The sequence below is a fragment of the Kryptolebias marmoratus genome, linkage group LG3 (genome assembly GCF_001649575.2).
Source record: "Kryptolebias marmoratus isolate JLee-2015 linkage group LG3, ASM164957v2, whole genome shotgun sequence".
Taxonomy (NCBI): domain Eukaryota; kingdom Metazoa; phylum Chordata; class Actinopteri; order Cyprinodontiformes; family Rivulidae; genus Kryptolebias; species Kryptolebias marmoratus.
The window spans coordinates 7,129,343-7,154,206 of NC_051432.1; the positions used below are offsets into that span (position 1 = coordinate 7,129,343).

At 39.7% G+C, this 24,864-nt stretch overlaps 1 protein-coding gene across 18 annotated transcripts in view; it reads right to left on the reverse strand.

Moving 5' to 3' along the window:
* The window catches only part of LOC108241532 (receptor-type tyrosine-protein phosphatase delta), a 241,498-nt gene that overhangs the window by 60,956 nt on the left and 155,678 nt on the right, over positions 1-24,864 (reverse strand). For 7 of the 18 annotated variants that reach the window (XM_037974801.1, XM_037974796.1, XM_037974799.1 and 4 more), the window contains 3 exons: positions 17,271-17,416; positions 14,779-14,920; positions 5,050-5,238 (listed from right to left, as the gene is read on the reverse strand). In XM_037974801.1, the coding sequence (XP_037830729.1) occupies positions 5,050-5,238; positions 14,779-14,920; positions 17,271-17,416 (477 nt within the window). Of the gene's footprint in view, positions 1-460; positions 479-2,641; positions 2,651-5,049; positions 5,239-14,778; positions 14,921-17,270; positions 17,417-24,864 lie in introns of all 18 variants that reach the window. The other 11 variants (XM_037974792.1, XM_017425738.3, XM_037974797.1 and 8 more) reach the window with 2 other exon arrangements.

The window sequence follows — 24,864 nt, forward strand, 5'->3', positions numbered from 1 at the left end:
ATATGTTGTACATGCACCCACTTTGACACGGCACCGGAATACAAGATTTTGTAAGAAAAAACCAAACAAACAGCCTGTAGCCTGCAGATGGGTGGCCAGAATGGCAAGGGGTTTCAAACCAACAATTACCAAAAACAGATCATAGTATGAGGTAAGAAGCAATGGACACTTGTGTTATAGAATAAATGTTGAGATGAAAAAAACGTAAGGATGAAATATGACAAGAGGGTAGGCGAAAGTTATAGTACATTGAATTTTTTCGCTTAACTCCAATTCCTCCTCTTGTACCTACAGCACATCTGAAGCTGTTAGATGAGTGTTATCAGTACAGCGAAGTCTTAAAACCCCTGTATTAATAAACCCATCGAGAACTGCTTTTCAGATCTGCGAGACAAGTAGGAGGCAGAGGTTGAAAAGGAGTCAGGCCACTGTGAAATGTTGGTCCTCCCAGCAGTCTTACCTCGTATGGGCGTGCCACCTGAGTGGGCAATGAATGCACGAGATTAGAGAAGGAGAAGAAGAAGAAAATGTTAGTACCACAAAAGGAGACGGGGATAAGGGTAGGGAGGGGCTTGGGTGGGGGAGAGGGGAAGTAACTTGTCGAAGAGGAGAATCAAATTAGAGAGGAAGACTTAAAATACAGATCCTTAGAAAAGTGAGAAAAAGTGGAGGCATAAAAGAAAAAGACAGAATAATAAATAAAGACAGAATAGGCCTGAGAAGAGAAAAGCAGGTCTTAGATAGAGTGACAGACAGTGATAGAGCTTCAAGGGGATTGGTTATTGATTGACTTCATTGACTTGCAGCAGGGCAGATGTGGCTCTAGTTGCTAGAAGTGGTCTCTAAGAGGTTGACTGGTGACTCTAAGTACATGCTCTGAGTTTGAAACTGCACTTGTCTTCCAAATGGATCAAAACCAGGTCCAGCCCTGTTGTGAGCATGATGTGTAAATGTAATAATATAAATGTAGTACATTAATGGCTTCTAAAGTAAAAAAAATATATGTTTATTAAGATTTTCATCATTGTTGATCTTTCTTTGTATTGGGTCTACATCATGTTCTACACAGCTCATGGCCATGTTGTTAAATCCACTCCCAGCCTGTTTTAAAAACAAACCAAATAAAAAAACAAACAAAAGAAACCAAACAAAGAAATGGACATCTTTTTTACAAAAATGCCAAACATGGGGAAAACTATACAGAATAGCAATTTTCTTTAACAATTAAAAATAAAAAAATGAAGAAGACTAAGGCAAACAAGCCTTCCTTAGGGGTTAAGTTTTCTAATCTTATCTCCCATTTTATTGGAAAGAGGAAAATGATCAATCCCAAAGGCTTGGAATGAAGATGGATTGCGGCTATGGTGATCCAAAAAGTGTCTGGCCATTGGATAATCGATATTACCTGAATGAATTGCATATTTATGCACTGCTAATCCGTCCAGTAGATGTCTTTAGTTCCTACTAGCTGTGCATTCCAGCCTACAGATCACAAAATGAGTTTTACACTTTCTTCAGTCTTTTGACTCTCTGAGGAAGGCTTGTGTGAGATGACTATATCATGGAAATGAAGAAATTTTAATCATTTTTAAAAACAGAGAGCCTTGAAGTCCTCTTGACATTCAAATGTATACCTATCCTATCCACAGAACACCTCAGTTTGACCCAGACTTAATCCTACGCAAACTTTATGCAAGAACAAAATAATGTTCAAAATGAAAGGTGTCCCTAAACAGACCTAGTCAACTGATTATGCCTGAAGGACATTTTGATTTCAGGTAACCAAAAAAAAAGAAAAAGAAATTACACTCATGCTTATTTTTATATCACAGGTAAGTTCTAAAGGATATACAAGTATAGAGGGATTGCAGCCAAAAGTGCTTATTATTGTGCCTTTACCTTTAAATAACTAATCATTTATTAAAAAACTGATGAACAGTACCAAAAAGTGGATTTTTTTCTTAAATTCTAAATTCTGCTTAACCTTGTCACACCTACTGTAGGTTTAAAATTAAAACCATCCATAGCCAAACTACGCCTATCTCTGCTCTTTAGTCACCTGCTTTGGTCATATACAGTTAGCCTCTGGTAGTCTAAAAACCTGGACACCATTGATCGATTTTGACTCTGGCTCCACCAGAGGCAAACCTATCTGCAGTCTGGCTTATTGACCGGTAACTTGATACAACAGAGTGGAGAGATTTAGTGGGTGAGTGGATGATAGAGTGAGTGGGGGAGAGAATAACTGAATAAGTGAACGAGTGGAAAAGTAAAACGGGTGAGTGTGAGGAGCAAATTATAATCCTTTGGGTGTGGAAAAGCTGCAGGTGCACAGGTGAGGGTGAGACAGAGATAAGTGTTGATGTTTGCACTTGGGGATGTGTGTTCTTGTGTGTGTGTGTGTTTCCTATTGGTATCATCTGAACTTTAACCAGCATAAGGTAGAGATAAATGTGTGTTTGTACAGTGTTGATCTTTGTTTTATTATTGTGTTTGACTGTTAGTAAAATGCATGCCATGCATTTTAATAACACTGCAGTAAGTGTAAAGGTGAGCAGTAGCAGCAAGAGTAGCAACATTAGTGAGCAGTAAGTAGAAATGTGGACAGTGAGGGTGTGGGCCTCAGAACAGAAGCACTTACCAAAGGACTCTGTGGTTAAAAAGATACAAAGAGAAAAGAACAGCATAGACATGGCATTATAATCGGACCATTGGTTACACAGACGTGTTGACTTAGTTGAAACATTTTGAAAATGTAGAGGAATTCCACAGAACTTTGCTACACATAACTTTACACTTAAAAATATTTATAAAAAAACTACATTCACTGACAAAAGAAGTTGAACACCCAGATGGAGTGGTGGAAATGAAATGCATCCGCATATGCTGACAGATCATGTGACCGTACTCTATTGTTACATATCAAATCAAATGAAAAACAGAGTTGGCAGTATAGGCATACTCTTGTTGCTATGTCAATAGGGTGTGGCACCCCTCAAATTTCGGTACAATCGATGATTCAGTACAGAACAAAGTGTTACAACATGGATCCTCTCTTACAGCAGGTTGGCTGAGGTAACTGGCCTTTGAGATTTGGCAAATTGCTACATTTTTGCTTATCCCACACATGTTCAACTGGGGGAAATTAGGGGACCTGGCTGTCTACAAGAGGACCTCAATATGACACAAGAAGTTCATCGACAGGGGTCGTTTTGTTGAAAAACTGTATCAGAATACTGTCTCCGGTGGGGGTGAGACGTGGTCACAGGATGTCAGTGATGTAGCACCATGCTGTCAGGGTCCCCTGAATCACTACCAGAGGTGACTAGAAGTCCCGCTCTGTGGCTTTCCACACCATGATGCCAGGAGTAACACCAGCATGTCTCTTCACAACTTTGGAAGGATTGGTCCTCTCCTCTTGGTACTGCCATATGCACGCACAAAGTTCATCTGTGGTTATTAGGAACTGAGATTCAGTGCTAAACATGATATGATGCTGCTAGTCTTTGCCTCCTAGTTACAGACCCACTCCAAACACACCCGTCTCTGCTCCAATGTTAATAGCAACATACACATGGAACGATGAACCCTTAGTTTGCCAGATATGGTGCAGAATGACATAAGGTGTTGTAAAGTGTCTCATTCACAGGGGTGGATCGTAAGACTGCTTGGTGCACAATATGACAATCCTCCACGTGTGGTTAAACAAACCCATAATGTGACCCCTATCAAGCTCCATCAAATGCTGGTAATGTTGCTAATGCATCTACAAGGCATCCTCTGTGTCTGGTGACCTACACTCACTGTTTTGACTGTCTGTCAGATGCTCTGGCAGCTGTCTGATAATGCTCTTGCTCTACTTGTGATGCCCCTACTTTGCCCTCTGCGACCTGTTCTAGACATGCCAGCTCTTTCCATTTTATATCATTTACATACCCATTGCTGATCTACATGTGTACAAATTTAGGTCCAAATTGGACCATTCCATCTGGGTGCTTAACTTTTTTGGTAATGTGTGTAGTTTGTAATCATTATATATAAAACATATCAACTATTTAACATTTACTATGAGAAAATTATTATTATTTAAAAAAAATTGCAATAAAAAAGATCTAGTGTAAAGTACTGAGGGTTAAGGTAAATGATACAAAAACTGAACAGGGACAGAAACAAAGAGGTTGTTATCCATAATGAAGCCAGAAAATTGGGTCTCTGATTACCAGAAAAAGGGAATTGGGGCATAGAGTTGATCCCTGGAGGCAAAGGGAGGATGGAGCAGGGAGGGAGCTTTAAGACAAGTTGGGACTGTACACACTACTGTGGCTATCAAAAACAGTGGGCTGAAATAGACTGGCAGTCACTTTCAGGAAAATTAGTTGGTTTAACATTCTGTTAATGTAATTCCTTAAAACCCATAAAACCAGTTTCAGGAAGTCAGTTTTACATTCAAGCAGACACTTTGCAATAAATAAGGAAGAATGAAAGGTTATTTGATAGTTTAGTCACAGCAGTGAGATACATCAAAGAGGCCATTCCTTAAGTACATACCAACATCACTTAGATTTAGTGTAAAGTGACCAAAGATAAAAATACTGAATTTTAACTAGAGATATTGAGAGAACTGATGCTTCTCGGTTTCATTTCAAGAGCTCATTAATGAACGATCTAACATTTCATGATGGTGATATGCACAGGAAGTCCTCAAAGAGTCTGGAGAAAAGTTTGGAGTTTGCTTTAAAAGGTCTTGAAGAGTTTCGAGGGGTTGGCAATCATACACAGCCAACTCATAAAACAGCAGAAGCAGAGAAAGGCAGCTGAAAAACAGCCACTGACCATGACAGGATGAGCAATAGGGAAAGGGGTTGAAGTGGGGAAAAAATTAAACCAAATTGTGGGACGTAAAAAGTAAAAACAATAGACTAAGAGGACAAGACAGAGTGGGGACAAGACGGGGGTAAAACATAATGGGGTAGAAGGACATACCCTGGAGGAAGAAATAAAAGTAGGTATTCAGGAGGGGAGGAATAATGGGCTAAAACCAGTGTTTACCTGAACGGAGCTGCTTGATTCGTCCATTATTGTTGGACGTGTTGACCGGCAGGAAATCCTTGAACCAGGTAATTTCTGGGTCAGGGTTGCCACTAGCGGCACAGAGCATGGTAGCGGTCCGTGAACGCTCCACCACTTTCAGCTGGGGGCCCATATCAATGGTGGGAAACCCTGGGGGGAGTTGGTCCTCTGGAAAAGATTAAACACACAAGTTAAAGTTTGAACCTGGTAGGACAGAGCTTCCTGTCTCAGCTTTTTCATCAAACTCGCCTCTCCACTTAAAGAGTGAAGCACAGCAGTTTGGTTTTCGAGCTGTTTCAGATCAATAGGAAATGGGATATTATTGGTAAATGTCATGAAGATATTGGTTGTGTCAAATCTGCTTTTTTTCACTACTTCTCCTTTTTAAACCTTATGTTTTCAACACTTTCCGTACACTTTAGCATCACTGTTTCTGTAATCTAACATGGGTGTAGGTATCAAAGACAGTGAGAAACAATTGGACTGGCTAAATATATTATTGATGTGCAGAATATAAATGCACAGCACTTGGAACATTTTAGCCTGTGATTTATTGCTGTCCAAGCAGTCCTTTGCAATATTGTTATTGATATGTTATTGATATTATGATGATGCAAAGTTTTTTATTTAATGTGCAACCCAAGTGGGACTCATTACAGTAGTCAATATAATCAGCAAACACCTGCTTTACTTTCAATGGTGACTTCTTTAGAGATCAAGATGATCTACTGATGTTTAAACCAAGAATCATAATAGGTAGAGCTTTTGATTTAGGTGACTTATAACATAGATTGGTTTCAAGTTGGAGTGTTTTTAAAATTTCATGTACCACAAGAATTTTCATTTACAACTGAATCTAGGAGAGAAGAACGAAAAAAAGACAAATAGCATATTGATGAGAGGAACAATAAGTTGGTGGAGCAGCAGTAATGCCAATGCCCACTTGTTAAGTGCAAGACAACATCTCTCAAAACAAAGCAGAAAGGATTCAGCAGCAACAAATCATGGTTTGGGCTCCTCTTATATGATAAAACCAATACGCTGACATGGGTTCACCCAGAGGAAGTCTGGGTAAATGTTGCCTCCTCAGAGAGACCTGCTTTCTGCTCTTACTTTCAGATGCCAGTGTTAAAACTTATAAAAAGCATCAATATATCCCCTCTTGTATAAACTATTTGTTCTGGTAGGCAGGTGAATTGGTGAATGAGATTACTCTGGATCCCTTATTGGGACAGTGGTAGCTTTGTGGTCAGAGAAACCGGCCTTGTAATCCTGAGGCTGCAGGTTTGAGCCTGGGTTACGTCAAGAAGGGTATCCAGCATTAAACAATTAATTGCCAAATCATTTGTGCGAGTTCAATTGCTGTGGCTCCTACAGAAGGGAGCAATCAAAAAAAACAAAAAAAACCAGCTTTCGATCCCTTTTTACTAACTGAGCATAAATTCTACAGCCAACTTACCTGTTACTGCCAACTTTCCCTTTATAATCATACTATATTGCCTTCTAAAATCTACATTAAGCAGGATAAACATCCCAAACTAAACTCCTATCAAACTGGCTACTTGAATATGAGAACGAGCTTGTTGTACTCAAACGCCTCAGCAGTAACCAGATCTCAATCAATTCGAAAACAGTTGGATAATTTTTTTCTACAAGGTTTTAAAAGAAACATAGGAGTCATATTTAAATCTGTATATGTGTTTCAAAAGGCTTGAGAAATACCAATGAAGAGTTTGATACTGAGGTCAAATAGAACAAGTAACATTTCACTCTACCTGACAGTCTCACTAAGGCTTTAGGCAACTGCTGTTCGAATAAAAATCAAGTGAAAATCAATTCGCTATTCCGCCGGGAATGAGGAGCAAATGAGCTGCACTTTATGGAGCTCTGTCTTTTTCACACAGAGCTCTTGGGAAGTTCAGCTCTCGCATAAAATCAAACGGGGTGAGACCAATAAAGACTTGTCCGCTGAGACTTGCACCTTTGGGGGATGGTAAATCACATGTGAATTCATAGACAGCAGTGGCAATAAAATCAAACACGGAGAGCCATTCCACAATGATACGAAAAATCAAAGGCAGAGGTTGGACTGCATTCACCTGAAAAGAGAGATTAAAGAAAAAGGAAGGGAGACTGCGAAGATCAAAGATTGTAGAACTCGATAAAGAAAAAAAAAAAGAAGAAATACCTTATCCAGCTCTGGAATCAAATAGGTCAAGAGAAAAATTAGTTTTCAAAAACTACTTCATAACTTTGTTCAAGTCTGCAGTTTGAAACAGCGAGGTAAAATTTTAGACCCCTTAGTCATCAATACTAAAGTGACACAGTAAGGAAAAGTGAGATGAGCACAGAGTGAGTGTTCCTGCACGTGCATGAGCTGTATTTGATCTAGAAGGCAGTTTATTTTAATCCCAACCATCTCTCTCTCTTTTATACCCAGGATCCCCTGTGACTTTATCCCCCTCCACCACACACAACCTCATTAACGGGAAATCCTAGCACTGAACCTCACCAAGGAGATGCTAATTCTGGTAGTAGCCCATCGAACCGTAGCCGACGGGTCGTGAGACACTGGATTCAACGGTGTGCGTGTGTGGCCTTTTAACAGCTCCGATTTCAATCAATCACGATGGCTGACAAATGGAAACATGGATATAATAAACTAAGAGAACAAGATGAGAAGGTGTTTGTGTAAGAGCGCATCTCGAAAAGAGGAACGGTGCAAAAGAAGGGCAAAAGTGCAAGAAAAGAAACGAAACAGACTGGGACAAAGAAAGAATGGCAGAAAGGAAAAACGGAGAGAACAAGAGTGAAATAGAAACGGCAGGGAGAAAGAGCACAAGGGACTTTATACAGCATAACAATCCTGATTCTCTCCGCTTTCATTATGCAAACACTTACTTCAAAGCCAGCCCCTTGTTGGCAGGAATAATGCATTCTATTTCATCTACCTGGGGTGGGACACTGCACTGAAAAATGCACAGTTAGAATGCTACTCCCTGAGATCATACGCCTCCCTTTCTCTCTCTGCTACTTTTCTAAAGCCACTCATTTGGACAATAAAAAGTTGCAAATATGTATTTGCTTGTGGGAGGGCATAACATCCTGCATGCACAGATGGGCACATGAAAATCCTGTATGCACATCCTGGATAGAAGCGATGCACAAGTACAGCAGCACAAAGACAGGAATGAAAATGTCACCGTACAGATGTGTGAAATCCTGATTCATGATTTGTCATCGGAACCGCACCATTCTGTATATCTGAAACTGAAAACTCCCAACCATGATCACAGTGCTTTGATTGAATGAGTGAGGAAACATTTGATTATGGACATATTTAGCTCCTGACAGCACAGCGATAACAAGCTTTCAGTCCAAAATGAGAAAGAATGTGCGTCCATTTTCTTTTAAAGCATGATGCATTTCCAACAGGGAATGGTAATTTCCCTTTGCCTGGATACAAAACAGAAGAAGAAACAAAACAAAATGTGTAGTACTACTTGGGAAAGTAGAGACACACCAGATTCAGTTTTCTAGGCTAATTCTGGTTTTGTAGAGCTCCGATTTACTGATTTTGAAAAATGTCAGATTCGAAACATTCTAAGTGGCAGCTATACTATACAAAAAAGTTTGGACTAAATGTTACAGCCATATCTCTTTAGAAAATTCACGTTCCCCTTTTTGTAACTTATTACCGCATTTATGCCTTCCTCTATTCCATCCTCTCCATTCCCAAATTCTGGAGTTAGTCTCTGATAAACCCCACTCGTGAAGGCGATCATTGTCATCTTGGAGGACTGAGTTCAGTACCAGACAGTGGAAATATGGGATTACTACTGGTTGCTCACAGGTGATGATAATCAGATGTTAATGAGGCACCTGATTGTCACCACCTGACGTATCAGAAGCTCAGAACAGGAGTCAAAAGCAGAATAAGTTGTTTGGCATTGGCAGAGAAGATTTGGCAAGTTTTTCATCACTTAACTCTGCTGCTCAATCCCCAAATGTGGTTTCCTAGCAAATGTAGCTAGCAAACTATTGCTAGTGCAAATTAACCACTTAGTTCTGGCAAAAAAAGTTGGCTCCAAGTGCTGGTGACTGGTTAAGTTGGTCAAGCTGAAAATCGGCTGATCCAGTCATGTGCTGAGCAATAGGTGTATTTCTAAGTAAAAGTATTGAAGGCTCAACACACACATAAACGCATGAACACATGCACATACCTAACTGTCCACAATTCATCATGGGGCCAGGTGCAAACACCAAAGAAAGTGTGTCTCTCTAAGCTGCTCCTGTATTTGTGATCCATCAGGGTGTGCTGCTGAACACCCCAAAGGTCAGGGCAGACGTGTAACCCTACACTCCATTGTTGACAGAGCCTTCTGATCTTCACAGTGTTTCATCTGGGTGTGCTCCTGCTTCATCATTCCCACTTAGAGCAATACACATAATTTCAAAGCTCACAGATCAGCTCGGTCTCACAATAATGGGTGCGAAGACTGGCCTCTTTATGCAACTCTGATAATGTAATCCACACACACTGCTGGTCTGGTTTCACCATCTGCAAGGAAGACTAAAGATCACACTTGACTTGCAAACCTCAAGAACAGAAAATGTGCTGACTTTAGCATTACAACCACATATCTACATGTCCATCTTCAATACAAACTTATGTCTCTCATTCATGCCTGACTTAGACTAAACAAAAAAGTTATAGCACCATTAATGCCTACATAATCAATCACTGCAGTATTTTATAAACACAGCATCCTTGCGCGACTTGACATTTTTTGTAAATACTGTGTTATAAAAGCACGAGTCCAAGTCTCACTTGGTAGCTGAGGTCACAATTTCAGTGACTCTACTTCACATTTAATTGCTTTCTGCTTTTAACTACATTGTAAAGGTAACATCTCACTGGGCTGTGAGTGTTGGAGACTAGCTGGTGACTCAAAATTGCAACAAATTATGTAAATATTTTGTTGCAGTCTCCTTGAATTCTGAGTGTTTCTGACCAAGTAACTAGCGAGCTGTGTGGCCATGTTTCGAGAAGCCAGTTTTTGAAAATCATGGCCTATTTTTGTGTGCCTGGCAAAACTGTATTCTAGGCCGTGCACATTATTTTGTTGCCCACCTCCGCTCACATTTTGCCCACCTCAGCCTGCTTTTTAAAAGATAATTAAATTATTATTTATCATCGGCATGGACATTCAGGGCTTTAGTCTTAGATGTTTGTTGACAGAAGGAAAACCTCCATGCAGGTGTTAAAATACAACGCTAGAATTTTTGGATAGCTTTGAGAAGAGTTTAAGACTCTTTAAGACTATTCTGACTTCTGTAAGACTATTTTGATAGCAAATTAGTTACAAATTAGTTAGTTAATTAGTTCTGTAAACATGTTCAAAATTTAGGCGACTCACACAAAGGAAATTAAGAACCCTCTAATGTTTTGAAACATTTTGAGAGACTCCCTCTCGAATGCTGTTCTCCAACTAGTCTTCAACAGTTGCAGCCCAATGAAATACTCACTTAAATAGTATATGACTGAACACATATTTTTACAGATATTTCATGTGGTTTCTGATTTTTAAATGCATATAAATAAAGAATGATTACATTTTAAGTAACTTTGGTTGTAAAAAATTAACTTACACAAAAACAAGCAAAGGTCTGAGGAACCTTTAAGGACACAAGGTGTCATAACATCACACTCAGATGTTGCCAATGTTGCTGATTTAGACTACATTTTGATTTATAACCCTTTCCTCAATTAAAAAGAAAGGGAAGCAAGTGAAACAACCAGTAGCTTTACAGATAAACTTTTATTGCTTTGAAGAGAAAAAAGTTGCAAATATCTCCCCATGACGCCAAGATCTAGTCGTCCCCCCTGTGGTCAAGTGAAAAAAAAAAAAAACAGCAGGCAGATGGTCCTTTGTAGCAGCAGAGCCACGGGCAGAAAAAAAAAAAAGGCAACAGAGCGGCAGCAGCAGCCACAGATTTAGAGAAAGTGTTTTAAATAGGTATGTATCTTCTAATTTATTCTCTAAGTGATGATCATGCAAGTAAGTGTTGATCACAGCACAGACATTATTCTAAACTTAGCTGAATGGTGATTTTGACTGTGCTTAAAAATTTAGGACTCAGGATTTTATTAGAGCAGGAAAGAAAACAGTCTTTAAAAAGTTGTGAAAGTTACTGTGGTAATCGTATGGTGTCTGCTATTCGGTCCCAATTTCAGTCTAACAACAAAAAATCAAAACATATGTAGATGAGAACAGCTTTATCAGGCTATGTGAACACAAAGAAGCAAGCCACGCCATGCCATGCCTGGGTCAAAGCAGTTTTTTAATAAGCCCATGCTTCTCACTGTTGGTGAAAATAATGTGCAACTAGAGCTTCCAGATCCTCTTTGTAGAATGTTAATAAAATAATTACTCAATTCCTACACACATGCTACAAAAGAGTTCAGAGGTTCTTTAGAGGTACATTTGGCTATGCTGCCATTGAGCATGATGATGTTTTAGAGAAAAGCAGGAAATATTAGCACTCTTGCAGATATTCAGTAGCCATTAACAGTCTGTGTCCTGCATTGGTTGTCTGTATTTGTGTGCACAATGCATTTGTGTACAGATGTGACCCGGTAAACATCGTGTGTTTGCAAAATTTGAAACACACATTGTTAAAATGCAGACATTTTGTGCAAAAGACCTCCTGGTTCGCCACATAAACACTCCACATAAACACTCCACAGTGACCCTTACAAAAAAATCCCATCAAAATCACATGTGACTTTCACATGTGATCACATGTGATCACATGGGAATCACATGTGATTCCCACATTTCCACATGTGAAAACGTGATTTTTTTGTGGATTATGTGAACCACATGTGGAAAATGGGAATCACATGTGATCACATGTGAATTTCGTGGGATTTTTTTGTAAGGGGAACTAAAGCCAAAAAACCAAAAAAACAAAAAACTACAAATAAAGATGAAATATAACAAATATGCTCCAGCAATTTAAAGACCGCCTAGGCAAAGACCAATCCAAACCAATATGTTTGTCATCTTTCAAGAAATAGTACTCACCACCCTCTAGCTATGCTCTGATGACTTCTGAATATCTTTACCAGTTGCGTTTAATAATTGGTGTGAAAAATAAAAACAACACATGAAATAAACAAGAGTGCTAATATTTCATCATTCTCAAGGGCAGCTAAGCTGAATGTATTACTGATGGATCTCCGACCTCTTTAATCCTGGTTTTGTTGGTGCTTGCATGTAAAGACTGCGTGATTCATCTATTAGTCTAAACCACAAAGGTAGAGCCGGATGCTAGTAGCACATGCCTAGCGTTCTGGTTTGATTAATTGAAAACTACAGGAACCAGACTGCATTGTTAAATAAGCAAGACGTTGTCTAGTGCTTGAACTGATGAATGAGGTATAAAGATGTTTGTGCTTGGCCAGATGCGATGCCAGATGAGTATGACGTGTACACGAGCACGTGCACCTCACTGTAGCACTATCACCAAATGCTTCGCAGACAGCAAACAAAGCAAATACCAAATTGCTTATTGAAACAACTTTTAAAAAGCATTTTAGTTAACACTTTTTGAAAAGTGCTTTTTTTTTCTCCGGGCTGAAGTGCTAACAAACGTCCTCCAAGGTATATGGGAGCTTTTACAGAACTATGAATTATAGAGTACCTCACTGTTCAGTGGATATTTAAGCATATAATTGCTCCAAGCTTCAGTATTATTTCAGCCATTGCCAATCACAGCCATTTACTGAGAGCCAAGATTTCAATTAGACTAGTTCTAATCATCAGTAATTAAGCCAGCTGACCTTTACACCAGATCCCTCCTGTCAGGCAGTCAGTCACTGAAGCTGTGTCTTTACTGTGCCAAAGGGGACTTTAGGACACATGACTGACACAACTGTGTGTGTGTGTTTGAGAGCCTGTGTGAGTCTATGTGGGCGAACATGTGTGTGTCGGAGTGTGTGTACTTTGTAACTGACATTTAGACTGACAGTCTATCAGGGACTATTAGCTGCTCCCAGGTGGCCTCTTATTCATCCACAACACAATGACTCCTCAGAGGAACAGAAAGAGGCTAATCACTACATAAAGACTCACTGTCTTAGACCGAGAACACGCCTGTGTGTGTTCGAGTAGGTGCTCAAGTGGTTATGCTCTTGATAAAGAAAGAGACGAATGACGGGTGAGTTAAAACGTGTGGCGCGAGAGGCAGGAGAATCAAAAATAGATGCAAAGACACATGGACGGGAGCACACACAGACGAAAACTCACAAGTTGAGTATGCCTCCGTGCACTCGTGTACTACAGAGAGACAGGCAAATCCACGCACGCCCATACATGGACGAAGACAACCACATGAGACAGGAAAAAAAAACTCTAGATGGATGGAGCGGAACAGAACAGAAGATGCAAAGAGTGGTCTGATGTGAATAATTTAGGGGCTGCTGTACAGAGGACCCAAGAGCATGTGAAGAGATGGAGAAAAGAGGGAATATGCATGAAAGACAGCAAGAAAGAGCAAAATTAAGAGTAAGAGGTAATGGACTTGTAGAACAGAATAAAAAAACACAATAAGAAAAGTGAAGTTATGCCCCTCAGAAAGGCAAGAAACAAAAGAAAGTGGTAAAACAACAGGCTCCGTGCCCTTTTCCTCATGAGTGTTTCCTGCAAAGACAGGTGATGTGATTATCCACAGCTGAGCAACTTCTCTCTCTCTAAGACGCTCTTGAGTTTCGAACTACCGGTACTTAATGTTCCCCTAATGGACTCCACTAACACAAACATCACTTTCTGCATTAATGGACTCAAGCTAACAATAAATCATCTCCTGCAATGAATCCAGGCTCACAGTTGCATATACATATTTATGTCTTAGTGCTGTCAAGATTAGCCCTGATCTCTACTCTCTGAAGAGTCCTGCACTTCAAGAAACAAGAAATATGACAGAACAAATCTATTGCATTGAAACTTTGAAAATAATAGACACATGACTTTTTTTTTTTTCTGGATCCACCAGCTTTTGCCTCACACCATCCACATACAGAGCGAACACTCTGCTGATAATCATCTGTGTCACAGATATATGGATTTATTTATTTTTTTACACAGGGACGAAAATTGAAGTGTGGCTGAAGGTAGTGGAGATAAAGATGTCTCCTGCTGCTGTAGCAAACACTGAGGTTCATGAAAAGAAAAGTCAGTTTACCCTGATTGTCCGGCTCAGTGGTTCGGAAATTTTGTAATAACACAGAAGAATCATTTTTGAAAACTGTCTTTGTATTTCCAAAGCACACCTACAGAGATGTACATGTTTATTGAAGGTAAACAGAAATTTTCTTCAACTGAGTGATTTCTTTTACGTTGAACACTAAAAGCAAACAAACAAATGAAACCAAAATGATAAGTAAATACTTCGATTTTAGAATTAATCATAAAGAAAGCACAACAAAACATAGGAAATCTAATGAGATTTTTGTTGCTTTATGTTTATTTTTCTGAGCTGAACTGGAGAAAGAAGAGGAGAATCAAATGTGATGAAGAGTCGAACAGACAGACAGGACACAAAAGGATCAGGACAGGTGAGAAAAAGGAGGGCTGGGAACACAAACAATAAACAGTCATTACTGAGATCATCTGTGTATTGTAGGAGTGGAAGTGTGTTCACCTCGTAAGACACCGAGTCGGGTGGAGGCAGTGATCTCTCCTGCCGAGTTCGAGGCGTGACATTCATAAATGGCTTCGTCTCTGGGAGTCCTCAGAGGCTGGATCCTCAGGACCGAACCGGACCCGTCGTCAAACTCGATCACCTGTTGACGAGAGAACGTGTTAAAGCAGAAGTAGGGTAAATGAGTTGTGTTTCTGTTCTAAAAATATTGTAGTAAGTTGTGAACACAATTGGTAATTTGTGTTTAATTTTCCTGCCACTTTTTAAATGTGCAACTGAAAAGTTGGACATGTTGCCGTTTTACTTTAGCTTTATCTTTAACGTAGCTTGCAGTTACATGACAAACCATTTTCTGAGAGAAAAAAACAACAACTTTTAAAGCCCTTTTAGCAGTTCTTGGTTAGGCATTTAAGCATGTTTTGAGTAGCATGAGTCCGACACTCCTCTGAAGGACCTTTTCATAGCAGATAACAAATTGCAGAAAACAATTAATCTGGTATAATTATTCTGTTCTTGGATTCATACTAACGTTTGATTTTATAAACCATACTAGATGGTATATTACAAGTGCTCTTGCATAAGTTAAATACACACAAAAAATTAATCTAGAATTTAAAACCTAGGCAAGCGTCCCGTTGACTGAAATCCAATAACCCTGAATCCCACAACTAGTCCTGCCCGACAGGGCTGCGAAGAACAACACACAGTAGCCTGAGCTCATATATTTTTGGATTAAAAATAAAATACCTCTTTGAGTGGTTCAATCGCAAACAGGAAGACAAAGAGATGAACTTAAACCTGTGAGGGAACTCGACTTATTAAAGTGGGAGAGCATTCTGGGCTCAGGGTGAAAGCCACTGAGCAGGACCGAGGCTGATTCACCGTCTTGATCTGAGAGGGACTCGTGATGTGGGGGAAATAAATCAAAGGTTAGAGCCTTCAGGAAACTAATAAAGCTGATCATATAAGGATCTCACAAAGTGTAGCCCGAGCCATCATCGGACATATGAAAGAGTTCCAGCTGATAGCGTTTCACACACATGTCTAAGAAGGTACACTTCTTTAAGGTCCTACAGAAATGACAATTTTACTAAAATCAATCACGGCTCTCAATGCAGAGTCTATTTAAAAATTTGCTATTAAAAAATTTGCAACTAAAGGGCTCATTTAAAGAAAAGTTGATGCAATTATTAACCATTATTGATGGTTCTTTTGATTGTTGACAGACTCAGAAAGTAGGCATTTACCAGGGTCATGGTCTGTAGATTTGGTTTTCATTTGGTGTTTCAAAGTCCTTGGCTCAGTCTACTCTTTAGTTTGAGGATTAGCTCTGTTCTGTACCGTGTTTGTTACTTTCCTTTTCTCTTTTGTCAAATCTGCTCTCTTAAGAGTATTCTTTTCCTGGTTTTTCCGCCCCAGCTGGTCTTGACTGGTAATCATTGCACCTGCATACATTTCAGGTGTTTTCTCACTGGGCTGTGACTGCTGGTGAACGGCACCGGTGAGAGAGTCTCCAAAATGACTCAAAACGTTTGTGGATGTTCACAGTTTTCCCACAGAAGCTTGCAGTTTTGTTGCTTGAAGATTGAACATGTTCAAAAGATTTATGGGACTAAATGAGGGTACAAAACAGACAAAGGTGGGTATGATGAGGGAAAACTCAGAATAAAGTTTTGCAGGCCGTGCACATGAAACTAAGCAGCAAGTTTTAAAACTTGCTGCTCAGAACAAAGCCACACATCTGGCATGGCCCAAAACACTCAGAATTTAGTGAAACCACAACTGAAAGTTCACCTATTTTCGCCAACTAGTCTCTAACAGACACAGCTCAGTGAGATACTACCCCTAGTCATCATCTTCTTCAGTAAATATAATCTTGTTACTTTATGTTGGGGTTACATTTTTGGAATCCCTGCTCTGGTTCTCCTGAGTGCCTGCATTTGGGTCCTCCACCCACAGTTCATGACCCTCAGTCCCTGAAACAGGATAACCTGATGTTCAGCAACTTTCATTATTAAAAATTAAACACATTATTTTCTTAATAAACAGCTTTGTCTTCAGTGTAAAAACGATGAAACGTTTCACAGTTTCCAGGAGGGCTAAGCAACACCTCAACATACAGCATTTCCCCTAAAAAAAAATGTCAGAAATCCATAAAATCTGGAATTCCTTTTATCACATAAAAGTAGAACTTAACCGTACATGTGAAGAGCTAGCAAAACACAAAAATCCACTTTCTTTCTAGTTAGAGGAACTAGATACAACACTTGTGCATGGTATCTATTAAAATCGATGCTACAGCCCATTTATGGTCAGCTATGATTGGAATATAGACTCCTGTATAAAACTGACCAACCAGTAAGTTTCAGTAAGTTTTCTGATGAGGGAAGCTAATCCACAGTCACTTTTTTTGTCTCTCTGACAGGTAAATGAAAAGTCCAGCAGAAGACAAAAAAGCTGTTTTTTTGGACATGAGTTTCATGGTGCCATACCTCAAATCTCTGGTTGCTGACTTTTTTGCCTTTTTTATTCCATACAATCTTGGGCTGCGGGTCCCCCGTGGCCTGGCACACAAAGGAGGCCACTCCCCCCTGCACTCCTGTTTGGTCCTCTGGGGTCCGGGTGAATCTAGGTGGTGCTGTGTGGAAAGAAAGGTGCAGAGGTAAAGGACCACCTTAACACTCACGTACCTGCTTTCATTTAACAACGAGCCACAACCCACTACTAACATAAGACTTAACACACACACACGCACACACACGTGTGGAAATGCTGTATGTTTCTCCCTACATTTTAACAAACTAATTCTGCATACTGCTTTTTTTCTTCTTAGGCTACTTCTGGTTTTTAACCAGCCTTTTGGAACTTTTTGCTACACTTTTGTTTTTAGGTATTCTTTTCCGACTTTTAGTAAGGCTTTTCGCCACTTATAGGGAATGCTTTGCTGCTTTTAGCTAGCATTTTGATACATTTAGCTTTTAGCTTGCTTTTTGCTACTTTTGAGTTTTAGCTAGCATTTTGCCACACTTAGGTTTCAGGTAGTCTTTTTGCTAATTTTAGTTTTTAGCTAAAATTAACATCTATTTGAAAAAATAAAGTTTTATTCTGACCTAGTTGACAAACTAAAGGCTAGTCAGAGCAGAGTCAAGACCACTGTCAATTTCTATTTTCCTAAAACAAACTCTTATTCTTTAAATCTTCACATGACCATTAATTTTACAGTCTGCAGAAAGATTATGCAATTCCTGCAGGAAGTGCTACAGCAAGCTGCTAACACTATTTGTGCTTGGAAATAACCACAGATATCTTTATAAATAACCATGTAATGCAAAAAGACAGCGGAAAGGTTTATCGTGATAGAATTTGCATGAAGGTGATCGAATCTTTAAGACGAGTTGTTTTAAGTGGTCAGTAATCCACTTTGGTCTTGGCCTCGCTCAGACTAGCTGATAGTTTGTTAATCTGGTCCAATTTAAACTCTAATTCTTCAACGTGGTGGCTCACAGACAATAAGCTATCTACAACATGTAAGATATAACCTGTTCATAACCTTTTCACAGAACATCACTTCAAAGATCAGAGCTATCCCTTTAAGAGCTGGAACCATGATGTGAAACAGGTAAAGCACACAGCGTACAGAAGAGCATTATGTCTCTTGTGCATGTCTTCTACACTTTAAACAAAAACGTGTGTAACAGTGCTTTGACAATAGGATTGTTTCTAAGCCGGCGTGTCACACTTCCAGGAGTATTTGTTCACCTGCAGCACGTCTCTGAGTTTAGACATGCAGGTGGGTGGCATTGTGACTGTGTGTCTCTTCTTTCCCGTACGTGTGTGCACACTCCATCATGTTTTCTCTCTGTCCTGTATCACCAAAGAGGCTTAATATTTCTGTGCCATAAAGGATTTATAAAGACTTACTTCTGACATGACCACTAAAGCCCCTCGTTCCGGGGACGCCAACAATATCATAACCCCAGCCTCCGCTGGATTGTGACATCACAACATCAAAAAGATTCGACACGTCAGTCACGGCACGTCATCACCAGCTCGCCTAATGGCATTCCAGCCAAACCAGAAAATCCCTACTTAGGGGCTTACCACCAGCCACCCTGACAAAGGGAGAGAAATTGCTTTTTGCTGTTTTAAAAGGAGAGAGGGAGAAAGGGGAGAAAAGCGGCGCTGTTCAGAGCAGCAGAGAAACAGAAAGAGTGAGCAGAAACGAACAGAGCAGAGATGGAGGCACAGAGGGGGAGACGGAGCGTGAACCAGATGTGAAGCTGAACAACACAGAAAAAGCGGGACGGGTGATCAAAACAGTCAAACCTCACCTTGTATTTAGCTTCATGCACATTTTAAAAACAAAAAATCTTTGCACCTTTACGTGAACAGAAAAGTGTGTTATGTGAGTCTGGGTCAAGATAATAGTTGCTCCGATAAAAAACATTACTTTAAAACAAAAATTGCGTTTCATAAAGAACGACATTTCGTCAGCATATAGTGTGATCTGTTAACGCTCAGAGTAAGTGTTGGGATGACTCTCAGCTACTAACACAATAAATTATGGCTCACCATCAGTAAACTGACTAACTTGTAGCCATTTTTATGTTTGCTAAGGTTGATTAGCTGTGGCAGCCATCTTGAAGCAGGTTGACTCCAAACATAGCCATTATTTTTTACTTTGTTTCCGGCGGTTTGTGTCTCACCTTACTAATCGATCAGGCAGAAAAAAAACAACAACCTTGAGGTCCCGATGCGCTCGTTTTGTCACCGTACACACAGCCTTCACATGTGTGCCATTACAATCTAATGTGTGTGTGTGTGAGATGCATGAATGTGTGTGCCCATCGGAGGAAGACAGAAAGGCTGAGGGGGAAGAAAAAGAATGAGGAGTGGGGGAATCTCTCTCCTAATCCTCTTACTAATCTCTTCCCCCCACAAAACAAATGAAAGTGTAAAGCCAGCAGAGCCATGCTAACAGCCTCGCTAGATCTTTCAATTGCATTTTTTTTTTAATCTCCCTCCACATATTCTTTATCTGTCCAGGTCCTTCATACATCTCCTGTTTTGGTTCTCTCTGTTTTACACTTTACCCCCTTTATCTCTCTAACTCTACAAATTCTGTGCTGCTAAAAAACTTTGCAAAGGCTCCCCTTGGCCCCCCCCCCCCATCTCCTCCTTCCATCTCATCATCCTGTCACACTGGCTGACTTTATGGAGGGGGATGTGGGTGGAGAGGAGGGGGTTCAACCTCCACACTTCCCCTCTTCTCTTAAATATCTTTCCTCAGCCCTGTTTTCCTCCTTCTTCATGATTCCCCCCACCCCACCACCCACCCCCACCCCATTTTCTCCTTTCTCCCACTGTCTCTTCTCTGAGTTAATCCTCTTGGTTCTTCTTCTGCTTTCCTCATTTTTTTCCCTTCCTTTATTCCCCCTCGATTTCCTAACAGTTTGCTGTGATCATCAGAGATTTTTTGATTGTGCTGCTTTGGTAGGATTAAGGGCTGGCATTTGGGCCAAAGGACAGCAGGCTGAAGATAAGAAAAAATACAACTATCAAACATTTGTAGATGTTTAAAGGACAAGAAAAAAAAATGTAATTTTACAGCTTAAAAAATGTCTAGCATACATTGAAGGAATGTCTGTTATGCCAGAGTTTTAAACCAAGATCATCTTGTGTTGAGAAATGTCAAGTTTGTAGCCGTCAAACCTCAAAAATAACATTATGCTCAACCACATGTGATATTGTGCAATGTTTTGTGAATAACTTTCATTAACCACCATGCCAAATTTCAGCTTAATATCTGTAAAAGAGACTGAGTTATATCCATTTTTGTGTTGGCTAATGTTGATTAGTGGTCATCTTGAAAAAGATTGACTTCAAAAGTTAATCAGTTGTAGATGGTCCAATAACTAATAAGATATCCAATAACTGCTTTCTGAAACGTTTAATAAAATCCCTCCAGTGGTTCACAATATATATAGCTAACAAACAAATGGGGTTGACTTCAACAGTAAATCCTAACGATTTAAGGAAAGAAATTGCACATTAAGTCACACCTATAGTATGTGCTGTAATTGAATCTCAGCTACAACTACACCAAATTTGAGCACAATTTCTGTAAAACTGACACAATTATTGCCATTTTCGTGTTTTGTAAAATGAGTTAGCTGTGGTGGCCATCTTAAATAAGACAGAGCCCAAAGGTTAATCAGTTGTAAATGTTCATCCAATGATTGCTTTCTAAAAGTATTGTTAAAACCCATCCAGTGGTTAAAAAGGTATTTTTACCTAACAGACAGACACAGTTGACTGCAAATAGTTAATGCCAAAGTTTTAAACAAAGATCTTGCACAATCTGTTAGCACTCAGAGTGTGAGTTAGGGATCAGTCTCAGCTACTGCCACGCCAAAATTTAGGTCAAGATCTGTAAAAATGTTTTGTTATTGCCCAGTTTTTGCCTTCAGGCAGAGGGTGATAACAAAACAGATGTTTAATTTTGGAGGGCAATCTGCAGCATTCGCGTTTGCAGCTTTATGTTGCCTCAAAGCCTCTGACTTTTTCTTAAAGACTTAAGGGAGGAGCCAGAGGTCCATGGAGAGAGATTTAGGTGGAATTAAACTGTATCAGTTTTTTTTTCTTGGGATGTCTGCATGTGTGTGTAGAGGGGTGTTTGGAAAGGAGGGTGGCCTACATAAACGTCATTATGATCTGATCTACTCAACAGATGGCAGGGATTACACAGCCAGTTCCCTTCGCAACACAATTTTCGAGTTAGCATCCGAAGATGTGTGACAAACTATGTTCATACTGTAGTTCCTCTACATAGCAAAAAGCAACAAAGCTCATGCATTTGAGCAGCACTGCAACAGGCTGTCTGACTGCTAAACAAACGGACATGTGTGCTAAATTTCCCATTTGTAAAAATATTTCTTAAGCAAACTGCTGATGGACAAACCACTGCACTAGAAAAGACAAACGGTGATACTAAAACGAAGCTAATGGTTGGAGGAGACCACAGGGACATGCTGTTGCTGCCAGATGGTGTCTGAACCCGAGAGGGACGCTCAAGAGAAGTCAAGTTTGTAAGAACAGATGCTGGCACAAACCCGTAGGGAGAAGGATTTATGTATACTATGTGTCAAGATAGGGGATATGAATCTTAGACTGGCAAGTTCTGCCTTTAGCAAAGGAAGTAAATAGGAACAAATAAGAGGGCAGGTGTAGATCACTGAGGGTCCCTGTCCACGCTACTCCAGATATTATTAAAAAGGAATTTTTTTTCTGCTGTGTTTGCACCTATTGTCTACATTTAAACTAAGATTTTGGTGAATAAAGAAACCCAAAACAAAATGTGTATTAAAATGCTTTCCAAAGTTAAGATTTTAAACAAAAAACTCATACAATGGTTTTCAATAAGAAAGACTCCAATGCTGTCTATATGGGAACAATTTTTGTAAATACTCAAAAGATTTATTTCTTGTTTCAGCCATGCATTCACACGTAAATTGCAGCCTTGAAATTATATATTTTAAAAAATACTTCTGGAGGGGAAAAAAAACATTGAAAGCCCAATCTTGTGTTTTTGTGTAGATGACCAAAATGCAACCTTTTAAAAACGATGACATCATAGCTCCACCTCTAATCTAACCTATGCCTTGAAGGTATCCTCTTTTTTTGTTGCTGTTGTTGTTTTTACATTCTGCACCCAGCATGCAAGCCTTATATACATGCTTCATGCCTTGTTTCCTGTTTTTGGTGTATTTTTAAGGCAGTGTTGCACCGCCACATACAGGCCTGGCGATGTTTTGTGTCATTTTCATTGTTTTCATGTGGATGAAAGCATTTCTAGAAAATGTGCTGATTTTAAAAAGACATTTTTTAAAGAAACAACAAACAAAAAATATTTTGGGAAATCCATGTTTCTATGTGGGCAAGGCCATAACAAGCTATTTTGCTCATGCCCTTTTGTGCCCTAGAAACACAAACAAACACGGAGCTGTTTTTATCATTTTTTCTGGGTTGGGCTCACTTTATCCTCATCTTGTTGCTGTCAAACTGTGATCATGTGTCAAAATAATAATAACTGAGAGGAAATTGTAAACACTAGGAAAAAAAGTGTTGGAGTATTTTTAGCCAAGCTCACAGTATTCTTTCTCTGTGCTTTGAAATGTCATTAACGTGGATGTTAAGCACTTAGCTGAAGTGGTGGTTTAAGCTGCCAAAAATCAAACCATCGCTTTGTCAGATTTGGCAAGTATCAAAGTAACAAATAAGAAAGAAACCGAGACACCAGATTAGGTACCTAGGATAAGCTTTTATAAAAAAAATAAAGACAAAAAAAACAAAACAATGGTTTCATCTTGAAATTGATTGACATTCAGACAAATTCATTCAGATAGATAGACATTCAGAGGCAAATGGTGATAAATATCAACCTTTTAGAGCAAATGAACATAATGCACATCCTCTCTGGACATCTTCTTACATTTTATTATCCTCTATGTTTCTGAATCTGACCATATTCTTGTAGCTTTGTGAGTTTATGTAGACTTCGGGTGGAAGTTTCTGTAACATTAAAAAAAGATCCTGTGTGTGTTTTCATGCTGTGGTTCTTTAGCATGTAACAAGTAATCATCAGTCTTTGCTGACTTAAGAAAACAAAATAAAATCCAGTTTTCTGGCAGATAATTCTCTAACTGAGAACTGAATTAGGTCTTTCAGGCAAGTTGGGGAACGAAGCCAACAGAGGACCTAACCAGGCCCCTCACAGCGAGCCTGGAGAGCGACAGGCAGCTGGCCAGAACCATAACTTAAAACACATTACCATCAAACCGACACATTTAGAGGAAATTATCAGCAGCTTGCTTTGTTAATGAAATTGGATTGCTGCGCCTAAAAAACACAGAGAGCTTTCATCCCTGTGCAGAACACACACACGTTAATTGGAAAACATTTGGCAAAATGGGCTACTGCTGCATAAAAAATGAAATTATATACAAACGAGTGGGCTAACATTAGATGAAACTGAGACCTTAGTCAGGTTTCACAAAGATTAAGTCCTTATCTGAGCTGCAGATCAATAAATGAGTGAGTTAGTTTCATTCACACACACTTTTCCTTTGGATTTGCATCTCTCACTGTTTTCTGGACAAACTCCAACTAATGTCACCATGTATCACTGTGACATTATCACTATGACAATACACTGATGCAATAGCGAAGGATAAAATGTGCTTTCGTTGCCCATAGTAATGCATGTCCAATTAGAGCTACAATCAGCGAAGCAGCCGCAGGGTCCGGCTAGTGCCGAGTTAATCAGGGTTAATTTGCTAGGAACACAAGGGGAGGAATTAATCAAACCGGATCCTCTTTTATGCACTGGTCATTAGAAACACATGGGTGATCCAGTGGGTGCACAACTTTAGTGGGTCAGAGCTGGCTTCCCATGAAGATGAACAGAGGGCTTCTTCTCCACGCTGGTCCCAGTGCATTAGTTACGCACCGGTGCTCAGGCTATGCTCGAGCTAAGCTAATGCTATCCAGGCCTCTTCACAGGCAAGTGCACCTGCTAGGCCAATGCTAAGCTAAGGGAATCACATTTCGTTACTCACAGCTGAGTGCGCAGCTATGCAATGGCGGCTGATAGCAGTGGCCCTGTGGATGCAGAAACTGAGGAACCTCAGCAGAAAAACTCATCAACTCCTCCTTGAATGGAATGACCTGCTCTTAGCTTAGTCTCCCAAGCAGTTTGAGCTATATATATATATAAATGAAACAGAGACTGTGATTATTTAATGGGTCATAAACAATGATTGTCATGAAGTGGGGTAAAGGAGGTAAACCCAGTATGCAGACTCATATTTTAAAGAAGAGAAACTAATTTATTCAGGAAAAAGGTAAACAAAAACAAACGGCTGATGTGGCAGCAAACGAAACCTAAACTCAACAACACTAACTAACTTAAACACTCGTAAACAGACCTGAGACAAGACGAAAACCAAACAGAGCATGGGGGGCGACGAGGCACGGACAACCAGAAGAATGACACATCAGGGAGGCAAGAATACAACAATGATCCAG